Raw genomic sequence first — 13994 nt, 5'->3', positions numbered from 1 at the left:
CTGCGCTCCCTCAATAACACGAAAATGAGAGGGGAAAAAAGTGTGCATGCTTGTGAGAAAAAGGGGTTATTGTGTTGTGAAAACGGACGGTGTTGCTTCTGGCACCTCAGAAAGTCACACATTCTTTGCATAAAGCTCAGAGGTTAAAATGTTTTTTTCTTGGAGCAAACAGTCCTTCAACCTGCCCATCTTGGCAGAGTTGAAATGTTCAGAGGGAAGAAAGGAAGAAGGAAGAAAGAGGAAAGGAAGAAGGGGGGATAAGCAAGAAAAATAAAAGAAATGAAGAGGGAGGGCAGGAAAGGGTGGGGGAGAAACCAAGTATGACAGCCTACGAATCCTCCAGTGCTGTCACCATCCACCGAAGAACAATCACGGCAATCCTGTCTCTGGTGCTGAGTTGAGCAAGTCGCCTACATGGCTTAATTTAATCCTGGGCCCACTCAGCCTCCCTGGTCCCCCACAGCCAGTAGAGTTGAGCTAATGGGGATACCAGCAGGGATAGGAGAGTGGGAGGAGAGTGCAGCCAAGTCTAGTCCCTGACTTGGGGGGACAGGAGCCCTTGGTTATGGATCCCGTCCTAACCAGAGTCCAATGACACCATGTCCCTCTGTACTCCTGTCCCTTAGGAGTGAATAGAATCCATCTCAAATTCTCTTCCATTATACCCTTCTGCGGGTACCATCTCTCACCTGCCAGAACCCCAACTCCCAACATATTTACACTGTTGTCAAACCCATCTCACAGATGAGGCAACTGAGGCTTACAAGGCAGAATCCCTAAATCAAAACAAGGATTTAGAGTCAGACAAACCTGGATGCAAACCACAGTCGTACAGGGTCGTTGCAAGGGTGAAAGCAAAGTACTGAGCATATCATAGGTGCTTGGTGCAGTGGGGGTCTTTATGTATTCATTCAACACCTATTGGGGACCTACTGTGTGCAGAGCAGGATGCTAGGAACATACAGGAGCAAAGTAGGTAAAGCCCCTGCCTGGAGGAGCAGTAGAGGGAACAGACAATAACAGTAACATGTGATGGGCGGCACCTGTGGCTCAGTGAGTAGGGCGCTGGCCCCATATACCGAGGGTGATGGGTTCAAACCCCGCCCCAGCCAAACTGCAACAAAAAAATAGCCGGGCATTGTGAGCGCCTATAGTCCCAGCTGCTTGGGAGGCTGAGGCAAGAGAATCACCTAAGCCCAGGAGTTGGAGGTTGCCGTGAGCTGTGTGATGCCAGGACACTATACCCAGGGTGATAAAGTGAGACTCTGTCTCTACAAAAAAAAAAAAAGTAACATGGGATAACATGGTTTCGACTAGTAACCCATGCTATGAGAAACACGGCAGATGAACAGTGGCAAGGATCTGGTGACAAGAAACTATTTTATACAAGAGGACTCAAGGAAGGCCTTCATGACAAAGGACATCTGAGCAGAGACCCCCCCAGGGAACAGATGGAGGGAGCCACTTGGGGGGGAGTGTTCTAGGCACAGGGAGCAGGCAGTGCAAAAGTCCTGAGGCAAGGTCCAGGTTGGATGTGGAGGAGGTTGGTACAGCTGCAGCAAGATAAGCTGGCAGAGAATTAGGCAGGCGCCACCCTGTACCTGCTCTACCCATGTTGCTTACATCTGTGGAATGCCCGAGGAGCGTGCACGTGGGAGAGGGTGGCAAACTCGGTACAGCTGTGTGATAATTCACAGTGTGTCTGCCTCCTCCCGCGAGAATGTCAGCACCACGGAGACAGGGTCTTGGTTTGTCCTGTTCCCTGCTACAGCCCATCGCTAAACACAGTGCTGGGCACACAGCGACTCAGTGAGTGAACCCTGAGCGAGCAAATCTTGCCTTCACAACAACAAAGGAAATAAGACCACAGGCTGACACTGCAAAAAGGTGCCACCAGATGGCGGTGTTCTCAAAACAAAGCCCGGCTCACTTTTCTAAGCAAAGGGGACATCTTAGCTTATCAGCCTAACAGAGGTGGGAGAGGAGCGCGGGAGAACTTGATAGCATGGAGCCAGCGGAGCCCTACTGGGGCCAGACTGAATTTCTCACTGAGCCACCCTGACAGGCCCAGGCTCATGAGGTAATGCCTTTTTGGACTTCCCCAGCCCCATTTGCTCTGAACCTCACAGCCCAGCCCCTGACTACCTGCCTTATTCATTGTCTCCAAAAGGATTTTCTAGAATACAGACCTGGCCTGTCACCTGAAATCCCTCAGTACTGCTCATTCTCTTTTGAGATGGTTCATAAAAGGTATTTTTTGATAGTAGATTATAGATAGAGACAGCCCCAACCCTAGTGATTACAAATCTAGATTTTCCCACAGCTCATCCACAGTCATTTACTACCCCTTCTTCCTATTCAAAGTCTCAACCTTCTTTACTTCAAGTTTCTGGAAACAAACCAACCCTCCCCACTCTCAGTCCACATGGTTTGGAAAGGGCTGGCCTCAACCTCTCCTTCGTGGGATGGGGCATGTGACCCAAACATGAACAGTTGACATATTCCTTCTTGCAGGGCTCAGTGATAAATTGAATCAAGGATGCGCATCTTACCCAAAGGGGGCCTGTGATCAGCAGCCCTGAGATTTTTGGCTGGAACAACTGGGGAAAGGTGCTCTCATTCCACTAGAGATGCTAGTTTGAAGTTATTAGGCACTATCTTTGCTACCACTTGGTGACAGCATGCCTGAGAATGAAGCTAACACAAGGAAAACTGAACAATGGAAAGAGATGGACTCCTGATGATATCCTTAGAGCCCCTGGATCCAGCCATTCCTGAAGCTCCAGAATCCTTACTGTTTTTCAGTTACCTAAATCAATACATGCCCCTGTTAGCTTAAGTCAATTTGTTATGTCACAACCCTGAGAATACTGACTAATACAAAAGAGCACATGAGAGAAGAAATGGAAACATCCATCCTTACAGGGTTGAGATGAGAATTAAGAGTATAAAATACTCAGCCAGGTGCAGTGGCTTACGCCTGTAATCCTAGCACTCCAGGAGACCAAAGTGGGTGGATTGCCTGAGCTCAGGAGTTCAAGACCAGCCGAAGCATCTCTACTAAAAATAGAAAAAAAAAACAGCCAGGCATGGTGGTAGCCACTCAGGAGGCTAAAGCAACAGGACTCCTCAAGCCCAGGAGTTTGAGGTTGCTGTGAGCTATGACACCACGACATTCTACCCAGGGTGACAGAGAGAGACTCCGGCTCAAAAAAAAAGAAAAGAACTATTTAATTTTTAAAAATATATATAAAATACTTGGAAACATTCAGTAAAGAGCTTGGAAAATGCAATGGTGTCTGTCCTTCAAGGTCTTTCTTATCATTCCAGCTCCACCCTCTCCTGCCTCCACTGGAGCCCCACCAATCATTTCCAAGCTTCATCTTGCTCAGGTTGAAATTATTTTTTTCACAACTACTTTGTCTCCTAGAAAGCAGATTATAAGCTTGAGAAGCACCAGAGCTCCGCCTTGCTTCCAGTCCCGGCTGCTCTTAGCTGAGCTGGGCACACAGCAGGTGGCTACCAGTTGCAACTCAACGAAAGGAGGGAGATGTCAAGGGCTCCTTTTTCACCTGTAGACTCAAACTTCCCTCTCTTAACATGCTGAGTCTCTCTGACACTCCAGCAACCATAAAATATGAAAGACTGGAGCGAGATTGCGGGGCTTCACACCCCAGATCTGCTGTTTAGAAGTTGTGTGACACAGAGCAGGTCACTTAATCTCTCTGTGCCAGAGTTCCTCATCTATAAAATGGACATGGTAACACTATTCCATAGGATTGTCATGAGGCTTATAGAAGCCAATTCACTTAAAACACTTAAAATTAATACCTTCCTGGGGCGGCGCCTGTGGCTCAGTCAGTAGGGCGCCGGCCCCATATAGGGAGGGTGGCGGGTTCGGACAGCCCTGGCCGAACTGCAACAACAAAAAAATAGCCGGTTGTTGTGGCAGGTGCCTGTAGTCCCAGCTACTTGGGAGGCTGAGGTAAGAGAATCGCTTAAGCCCAGGTGTTGGAGGTTGCTGTGAGCCGTGTGATACCACAGCACTCTACTGAGGGCCATAAAGTGAAACTCTGTCTCTACCAAAAAAAAAAAAAAGTGTACCTTCCTGCACTTGGTAAGTATTTAGTAAATGTTAGGGTTGTTATTTTGTGGGTCTTTTGTTTTTTTAGTCATTCTCAACATCTCTCTCTGCTATAATCAATTATTTAAGGCAGCTGATTTTACTTCCTAAATCACTCATGAAAAAAGCAAGTATTTCTCTGCCTCCTAACTGGTCCCTACTTCAGCCTCCTACTTGCTCCCCTGAGAGGTGGGAAAGTGAACTTTTTCTGGGGTCTATTCACAAGGAGTTTTGCCCAAGCCAGGTAAAGGGGAAGATTCCAAAAGAGTAAAACAAAGGGGAAGGCAAAGCTTTGAGGCTCCCATGCTCGCCAGCCCCAGATCTCCATAGGAAGGAAACCATTGGGGAGCTGATAACATCTGGGAGTCTGTGGGTCTGGCTGAAGCCGTGGGAAAGTATCACTGATCCCTTGGCCTGCTCCTGTGTGGGGCGCTAACAGGAGACCTGAGCCTCACTCTGCAAATCCCCATGGCTCTGTGCTCTCCACCCACAAAGCAGACAGGTACAAAAGCATTCCCAGAACAGTCAGCCCTTCCCCAAATTTAATCTAGAGTGAGGACACCCAAAAGTACTTTTTCATCTCACTGCTGTCTGAACTTCCACCACTTGCTACTCCTACTTGTAAGCAGCAAAAAGCTAGAAGACCCGGGATGAGACCCAGCTCTGCCACCGGCTGGATTGCCTAGACTGGCCAAAGCCCATCCTCTCTTGAGGCCTGACTTTTTATCTGGTAAACAGGGACATTATTGTATACCTGCACCCCAGAGGATTGTGAGAATGTATTTAGGTTCAATAAGACGCCCAGCCCAGCACCCAAAGAATGGGAAATGAGTGTTAGATCCTCCCCATTTTGAATTTTTTTAAAAAGCACCCTTGGGCTGGGCACGGTGGCTCACACTTGTAATCCTAGCTCTCTGGGAGGCCGAGGCAGGTGGATTGCTTGAACTCACAAGTCGAGACCAGCCTGAGCAATAGCAAGACCCCGTCTGTACTAAAATATAGAAAAACTGAGGCAAGAGGATCACTTGAGCCCAAGAGTTGGAGGTTGCTATGAGCTATGATACCATGACAGTCTACCCAGGGCAACACCTTGAGACTCTGTCTCAAAAAATAAATAATTAATTAATTAAAAGCACCCTCTCTCTTACAATAGAATAGAATAAAATAGAAATATGTATGTGTGTGTTATTGTTTTAAAATTGAGATGGAGGTCTCCCTATGTTGCTCAGGCTGCTCTCGAACTCTTGGCCTCAAGTGATCCTCCTGCCTTGGCATCCCAAAGTGCTTGTGAGCCAACCCAGCCAGCCCTGTCTTTTAAACATAAATTCCCAAAGTACTCTCCAGTGGTACTCCCTCAGGTGGAGGGCTACCCTGAGATCACTTTCCCCCCTGACATTGGAGAGTTGGGCCATGTCCACTTTAAAGGTGACAGAATTTAGATTTTTGTCTCCAGTGAGTATGAAAATTTTACTTCCAGGATTTAAAACCGACAGAGTCCTCCCCACTAATGACTCAACTGAAGGGAGCCTAATATCGAACCCTGTGGCCACTACTCTGGAGGGGCCTTTACAAGGAATGCTTGGATTGGTCCAGTGGCCAGGGCTTATGAGCGGACCACAAGGGACCTTATTTGAGTATTTATCAGGCCCCTGGGTCTCTGACCCACCTGCTGGAGTTTTAACCAGTTTTAGCCTCCTAGTTCTCCACCCTTGATTCCACCCTGGAATCAAGTGGCCTGGTGCCCCCTTCCATCCCTGCCCTCCATGCCTCTCCCAGGCTCAGCCCTGCCCTAGGTTTGGTTCCTCATCGGCCTCTCCTGCCTGGTGACCCATCCCTGCAACACAGCTAGTGCAGCCCCCTCCTCTCTCGCAGCCCTCCACGTCCCACGCCCATCACCCAGCTAGGTTTGCCAGATAAAATACAGGATGCCCAGATAGACATGAATTCCAGAAAATCAGCCAATATTTTTTATGTAAGTAGAAACAATAATTTTAATATATAAATATAAATTCAATATTTAGGACATACTTATCCTTAAAAAAGTAATCATTGTTCAGCTGAAATTCAAATCTGAAGTTCGCGTTTAACTGGGTTGGGGGGTTGTTTTGTTTTTTGAGACGTCTCTCTCTGTCGCTGGAGCTCCAGTACAGCCGACCAATATGTTCCCGGCAATCTCAAACTCCTGGGCTCAAGAGAGCCTCCTGGCTCAGCCTCTCAAGGGGCCCGCCACCACCCAGCTAATTTTTATTTTTCGTAGAGAAGAGTTCTCACTACATTGCCCAGGCTAGTCTCAAACTCCTAGGCTCAAGCAATCCAAAGTTCTGGGATTACAGGTACGAGCCACCGCACCAGGGTCTGTCCTGCGTTTTTATTTACTAAATCAGCAATCAGGAGGCTGACGTGGGGACCAGTTAGGAGGCAAGAAAACCTAACATTTACTAAATACCTACCTTCAACCCAAGGTCTCCAGTCTCCCTGCGCGCTCCTCACCGCGTCGCCCCTCGCCTCTGGCACCCCTCCGTGTCCCCACATGCCCATGTTCTTCCCTCCGCCGTGTCCTGCGTCTGTGCCAAACCTCCACCGTCACGCCGCCCTCCACGTCCCGCCCGCAGTCCTTGCAACGCCTTCTCCCAAACAGCCCACCACCTCCAGGGGTCCCTCCATTCGACCCTTCCAGACTCCCAAGCACAGATTCCGGCCCAGCGCGTCTTTCTCCACCAGCAATTCCAGAGCCCACTCTTCCTTCTCACTTCCAGAGCGTCTGCGACGCCCCCCTTGCCCGCGACCCCCCATGTCCCGCCTACCCGACTCGCCACGGGCCCCTCTCCTCCCCGCCCCACCGTGCCCTCGGGTCGTGTGCCCCTCCGACTCCAGAACGCCCTAAGTGTCTCGGCACCCTCTCGGCCCTCCCCGGCACCGGCTTCCTTCTGCTCCGAGCCCTCCTCCTATTCCCGGGTCTTCCCGGGCGCACCTGAGCAGACCCGCGCGTAGTCTGCGCAGCAGTCCCGCGCCGCACCGCACGCCTCATCACAGAAGCAGCGCGGGGGCCCGCGGGCGACGCACATCGGGTCACGGCCCGGGCAGCAGCGGCCCAGCGCGGCGCAGCCCTGCCAGGGCGAGAACACGCCCGGAGGCCCCTGTTCCCAAGCCATCGCGGCCAGGACCAACGCCAGGGTCAGGACCGGCGCCGCGCCACACGGGGCCATAGCCAGACTCAGGCTGGGGACACGGACGCCAACGAGGACAAAGCCTATGTGGCCCGCCCTTGGAGGGGCGGAGGCTCCTGGGCCCGACCCTTCCCCAGAGCCACCTCCTACCTGTCACTGAATTGACATCCTCCCCTCCATTGGTACTATTCAAATTTGGCACAGATCCTGTGGCGATGAAATACCAAGATAATGATAATAATTACTGCAATAACTTTGCAGAGTTCCCACGGCCTCCAGATTTCAGGGAGATGGAGAAGATACAGAGGTCATCAAAGCAACGTACCGTATTATGATAGAGACTAGTGGGTATTGTGATGGCAGTAATAACATCAGTAGCCCGTGTGCTGTAATGATTAACAGGATAGAGGTAATGCTGACAGTAACAGCCAATGTTATTAGAATAATAATAGCCACAATTGCCAGGTAAGACTATACAATATACAATGTATACATGTAATAGAATTCAATTTGTGCCCCCTAAATCTATTAAAATAAAAAAAATCTATATAAAAAGTAAGAATAATTGCCGCCTGTAGTCCCAGCTGCTGGGGAGGCTGAGGCAAGAGAATCGCGTAAGCCCAAGAGTTAGAGGTTGCTGTGAGCCGTGTGACGCCACGGCACTCTACCGGAGGGCAGTACAGTGAGACTCTGTCTCTACAAAAAAAAAAAAAAAAAAAAGTAAGAATAATTGCCAGGAAGGAGGCAGGGAGCCAGGTTCTACATGTCACCAGTGTTACCCAACCTCAGTCCCTTGGATTTTTTTTTTTTTTTTTTGCCATATTCCTATTACCTTGACTACCATTTCCTGGATGATTCTCTTCAAATGGACTCACTTTTTTTTTTTTTTAGACAGACTCTCACTCTGTTTCCCTGGGTAGAGTACTGTGGCATCATAGCTCACAGCAACCTCAAACTCCTGGTTTTGAGCAATCTTCTTGCTCAGCCTCCTTAGTAGCTGGGACTGCAGGCACCTGCCACAACACCCAGCTATTTTTCTATTTTTAATAGAGATGGGATCTTGCTTTTGCTTAGGCTGGTCTTGAACTCCTGAGTGCAAGCAATCCACTCACCTCAGCCTCCCAGAGTGCTAGGATTACAGGCATGAGCCACCCACCCAGCCTGGACTCAGTTTTTTAAACTTAAAAAGATTTATTCTTTAAAGAAAATATATATGGCTCGAGAGAATGAGAAGACAATCTACAGACCGGAATAAATTATTTGCAAACAGGCGGCGCCTGTGGCTCAAGGAGTAGGGCGCTGGTCCCATATGCCGGAGGTGGTGGGTTCAAACCCAGCCCCGGCCAAAAATCACAAAAAAAAAAAGAAATTATCTGCAAAAACCACATCTGATAAAGAATGGCTATCCAAAATATACAAAGAGCTTTTAAAACTCAATAACAAGAAAACAAAAGACCCATTTTAAGATTGGTCAGGCTGAGTGCATCTGGCATTCATGTTCCTTAGTATTTACCCAAATGAGTGGAAATTTTGTATCCATACACAAATGTTTATAGTAGCTTTATTAATGATTTTCAAAACTTGGGAAAGACCAAAGTGTCCTTCAGTAGGTGAATGGGTAAATAAAATGTGGTAAATCCAGACAGTGGAATATTATTCAACCCTGAAACAAAATGAGCTTCCAGGCGTGGTAGCCAACACCTGTGATGCCAGCTACTCAGGAGGCCCAAGGTGGAAGGATTGATTACTTAAGCCCAGGAGTTGGAGTCTAGCCTAGGCAACATAGTGAGACCTCATCTCATTTTAAAAAATAAAATATATTTAATTTAGTCTAAAATATTTTTTAAATGAGCTATCAAGCTATAAAAAGATATAGAAGAATCTTTAATGCACAGTCTTAAGTGAAAGAAGCCAATCTAAAACAGCTACATACTGCATAATTTTAACTATATGAAATTCTGGAAAAAGCAAAACCATGAAGATAGAAAAAGTTTCATGGGTGCCAGAGGTCAGGGGAAGAGAGGGATGAAAGGACAGAGCATGGGGGATGTTTAGGGCAGTGAAGATATTCTGCATGATATTATAACGGTGTCATTATACATTTGTCCAAACCCATAGAATGTAGGACATCAAGAGCGAACCATAACGGGAACTATGGACTTTGGGTGATTATGATGTGTCAGTACAAGTTCACTGATTGTAACAAATGTACCACTCTGATCGGGGATGTTAATAGGGAAGGGGGCATGCAGGGGGTATATGAGAATTCTCTGCACTTTCTGCTCATTTTTGCCTTGAACCTAAAACTTGTCTAAAAAATAAACATGATTAGGTTCTAAGTCACATATGGAGTTCTAACCAGGATTTTTTCCTTTCTAAAATAAATAAATAAATAAAAAATAAACTCTAGGGGCTCGGCACCTGTGGCTCAAGCAGCTAAGGCGCCAAGCCACATACACCTGAGCTGGCGGGTTCAAATCCACCCTGGGCCTGCCCAACAACAATGACAGCTGCAACCAAAAAATAGCCGGGCGTTGTGGCGGGTGCCTGTAGTCCCAGCTACTTGGGAGGCAGAGACAAGAGAATCGCTAGAGCCCAGGAGTTGGAGGTTGCTGTGAACTGTGGTGCCACGGCACTCTACCCAGGGTGGACAGCTGAGGCTCTGTCTCAAAAATAAATAAATAAATAAACTCTAGGATGGGCGAGATGGCTCACGCCTGCAATCCCAGCAGTCTGGGAAGCCGAGGTGGGTGGATTGCTTGAGTTCAGGAGTTTGAGACCAGCCTGAGCAACAGCAAGACCCTGTCTCTACTAAAAAAACTAGCCAAATGTAGTGGCACATGCCTATAGTTCCAGCTACTTGGGAAGCTGAGGCAAGAGGATTGCGCAAGCCCAAGAGTTTTGAGGTTGCCCTGAGCTATGATGTTATAGCACTCTACCCAGAGTGAGACTCTGTCTCAAAAAAAAAAAAAAAAATTTAGCTCGGTGCCTGTGGCTCAAGCGGCTAATGCGCCAGCCACATACACCTGAGCTGGCAGGTTTGAATCCAGCCCAGGCCCGCCAAACAACAATGATGGCTGCAACCAAAAAATAGCCGGGCATTGTGGCAGGCGCCTGTAGTCCCAGCTACTTGGGAGGCAGAGACAGGAGACTCGCTTGAGCCCAGGAATTTGAGGTTGCTGTGAGCTATGATGCCACAGCACTCTACCCAGGGCAACAGCTTGAGGCTCTGTCTCAAAAAAAAAAAAATTTTTTTTAATTTTGAAGTCTATTTAAAAAAAATAAAAGGAAAGGGGGAAAAGAGATGTCACTACCATAATGGAAAGCCAGGACTACCTTTCACAAATAAAAGGAAAAGAAAGGAATGGTAGAAAGACAGGAAGAGAAGGTACAAGGATGATGCTATAAGTGAGCTGAATCTTCGTGCATTGGAGCAAAAATCAATAAAGAATGTCTAAAGCTGATAAATCAATGAGTGTCCACATAAGCACATCATTTAGCTGGATCTATGGAAATAACAACTAGAAGAAATAGCTACAAAGGCTAGAAGTTGTCATGACAATTAAACATATGAAGACGCTCAACTTCCTTATAATACATTTCAAACATAAGAGTACAGAGATAATATCTCTACAATTCCATAGCTGAGATCAAAAGGATTTATTTTTTATTTTTTTTATTTATTTTTTTTGCAGTTTTTGGCCAGGGCTGGGTGTGAACCAGCCACCTCTGGCATATGGGGCCAGTGCCCTACCCCTTTGAGCCACAGGCGCTACCCTGATTTTTTTTTATTATTTTTTTTTTTTTTAGACAGAGCCTCAAGCTGTCATCCCAGGTAGAATGCTGTGGCATCATAGCTCACAGCCACTTCCAACTCCTGGGCTTAAGCAATTCTCTTGCCTCAGCCTCCCAAGTAGCTGGGACTACAGCCAATCATCACAACACCTGGCTATTTTGGGGTTGTAGTTGTCATTGCATTGTTGTTTGGCAGGCCTGGGCTGCATTTGAACCCGCCACCTCTTGTGTTTGTGGCTGGTGCCTTAGCCGCTTCAGCTACAGGCGCCAAGCCAGGATTGATTTTTTTTAATAGAATTGAGGAGGGTGTGAGGAAAGGGGCACTTGAGTATGAAATCAGCAAACAAGCACATCTGTGCCATTTCAATTGTCAATATCGAAATTACAAAAGCACGTATCTTTTGACTCAGGAATCCTTACAGGTAGAGGCAGGAAAATATGAGTACAAGGTTATTTGCTGCGCCACTATAATATCAAAGGTTGACATCGACCTCAATGTCCCTCAGTAGGGACTGGTTAAGTGACTTATGCTCCATCCCTACAATGGAATATTATACAGCCTCCTCAAATAATACAGAAGTTATCTACATACCCATATGAAAGACCTCTGAGATACCCTGTCAAGTGAGAAATCAAGATACAGAATGATATGTGTAGCATGTTGCCCTTTCTATTTGTAAGTCTATTTATATTAAATGCTGACATATGCGTAGGATACCTCTGGAAGGAGATATAATAAATTGGTAAGAGTGGTTGCCTTTGGGGAGAGGAGTTAAGGGGTAGAGATGAAGGGAGGGAGAATTACTATTTCTCTCTACCTTTACGTACCTTTTGAAAATTTTACAACATTCCTTGTATTTTCTATTTAACTAAAGAAATTTTAAGTGATTACTTCTGGAGAACTAAACAAGGAGTGGAAAGGAAGGAATGGTTGCTTTTTACACACACACACACACGGGTGCACACACATGCAAAGTTCTAACAGTTAAGTTCATGAACTTGCCAGCATGTGCTTACATGGGCAGCACTATACAAACAACTCAGTAAGGTTTCATAACCTTGGTATATCAGTGTCTGACAGCTCTGTTTGTGTCAGTATGTGGCCATGTCTGGCTGAATGGTTTTGTTGAGCATTTATTGTTGAGCATTTTTGTGTGCCATCACAAGAATGTTGGAGCTTGAATCAGAGCAATGAACAAATATTAAATCAGGGGTATGGTAGTCCAAGTTTATGGAGACAATACCATGAAGGGTGTACAAATGGATTCAACATTTTTCTGAGGGGAGAGAAAGTGTCATTGATAAAGAGAGGACAGGGTGACCAGTAACAAGCAGACCTGATGAGAACACGGCAAAATTGGTCAAATCATGTGTCAAAATCTTTGGCTGACTGTGAGAAACATAGCAGACCAAGTAAACATCAATAGAGAAATAAGAAAACCTTCACTGAAAATCTTGGCATGAGAAAGGTGTGGCTGTTGCATCACAGCAATGCATCAGCTCACATTGTGCTATCTCTCCCTCAGAGAGTTTTTAGCCAGTAAACAAATAACTGTATTGGGACACCCTCCCTACACACCTGATCTAGTCCCCAATGACTTTTGTCTTTAACTGGAGGTAAAGGAAATATGGAAAGGAAGGCATTTTGATGATATTCAGGACATCAAGGATAATACTACAACAGGCCATGGCAGAAAAAGTTTCAAAATTGCTTTGAAGAGTGGACTAGGCGCTGGTGTCAATGCATTGCTTCTGACCACAGTGATATTCGGCAAAGAAGTACGGAGCACTTTTTCTAGAATGAGTTTGCAAACTTAATTGTCAGATCTCACATGTGTATGTGTGTATGTGTATAACACAAATATGCAATTTATAAAATTAAAATGACAAAGATTCACAATCACTTACAAAGAGAGATCTGCAAGAGAAAGTTGAAAGTCCCTGGTGACATAAGGGTCAAATTAAGTGCCTGTCAACACAAATGATGTGCCCCCATGACAAGGCCCAACAGCTTCCTATAAAGTTCCCAGCCTCCTCCTTTATCTGATTTCTCTCTGTCCTGCCAGGTTTGAAGCATCCAAGAAACTTGTGACCCAGTTCCCAGAAAATCTCCCTTGCTGTCCTTTTGTAAGGGCCCTGGGGAAGGCAGGGTACTTGGCAGTAGCCACATCTCCAAACACAAAGAGAAACTTTTTGTTTCTTTTTTGTTGTTGTTTTGGGTTTTTTTTTTTTTTTTGAGACAGGATTTCAAGCTGTTGCCCTGGGTAGAGTGCCGTGGTATCATAGCACACAGCAACCTCCATTTTTAATAGAGATGGGGTCTCACTTTTGCTCAGGCTGGTCTCAATCTTGTGAGCTCAAGCAATACACCCACCTTGGCCTCCCAAAACAAAAAGAAACTATTCTCCTCTTCACTGAGGAGGAGACCTGTTAGAATGAGGAGGGCTGCCCAATTGAGGTGGCGCACCCTCTACCCATGGGTCTGGGTTGAAGGCAACTGTGCTCTGGGTAAGGGTATTTATCAGTCTCCTTTCACCCCTTCCTTCCTTCCTTCCCTCCCTCCTTCTTTCCTTCCTTCCTTCTTTCCTTCTTTCCTTCCTTCCTTCCTTCCTTCCTTCCTTCCTTCCTTCCTTCCTTCCTTCCTTCCTTCCTTCCTTCCTTCTTTCTTTCTTTCTTTTTTTGAGACACTGTTTCTCTATTGCCCCAGCTAGAGTGCAGTGGCATCACCATAGCTCAGTGCAACCTCAAGCTCCTGGGTTCAAGTAATCCTTCTGCTTCAGCCTCACATGTATACCACCACACCCATGCATTTTTTTTTTTTTGTAAAGATGAGGTCTTGCAATGTGGCCCAGACTAGTCTTAAACTCCTGAGCTCAAGTGATCCTCCTGCTTTGGCCTCCCAAAGTGCT

General features: G+C 46.5%; 1 protein-coding gene across 6 annotated transcripts in view; it reads right to left on the bottom strand.

Annotated features, from left to right (window-relative positions):
- The window catches only part of LOC128574205 (somatomedin-B and thrombospondin type-1 domain-containing protein-like), a 41151-nt gene that overhangs the window by 13944 nt on the left and 13213 nt on the right, over window positions 1-13994 (bottom strand). For 2 of the 6 annotated variants that reach the window (XR_008376638.1, XR_008376639.1), the window contains exon 1: window positions 7095-7375. The exons of 1 other annotated variant lie outside the window; for it this stretch is intronic. Coding sequence is in view for 3 of the 5 variants with exons in the window: in XM_053574853.1 (XP_053430828.1) it covers window positions 7095-7329 (235 nt within the window). In the remaining 2 variants the exon portion in view is untranslated. Of the gene's footprint in view, window positions 1-7094; window positions 7384-13994 lie in introns of those variants that run through there. 3 more of the 6 variants (XM_053574853.1, XM_053574851.1, XM_053574850.1) reach the window with 3 other exon arrangements.

The sequence above is a fragment of the Nycticebus coucang genome, chromosome 21 (assembly GCF_027406575.1).
Source record: "Nycticebus coucang isolate mNycCou1 chromosome 21, mNycCou1.pri, whole genome shotgun sequence".
NCBI lineage: Eukaryota > Metazoa > Chordata > Mammalia > Primates > Lorisidae > Nycticebus > Nycticebus coucang.
This window is presented reverse-complemented; position numbering and strand designations above follow the sequence as displayed.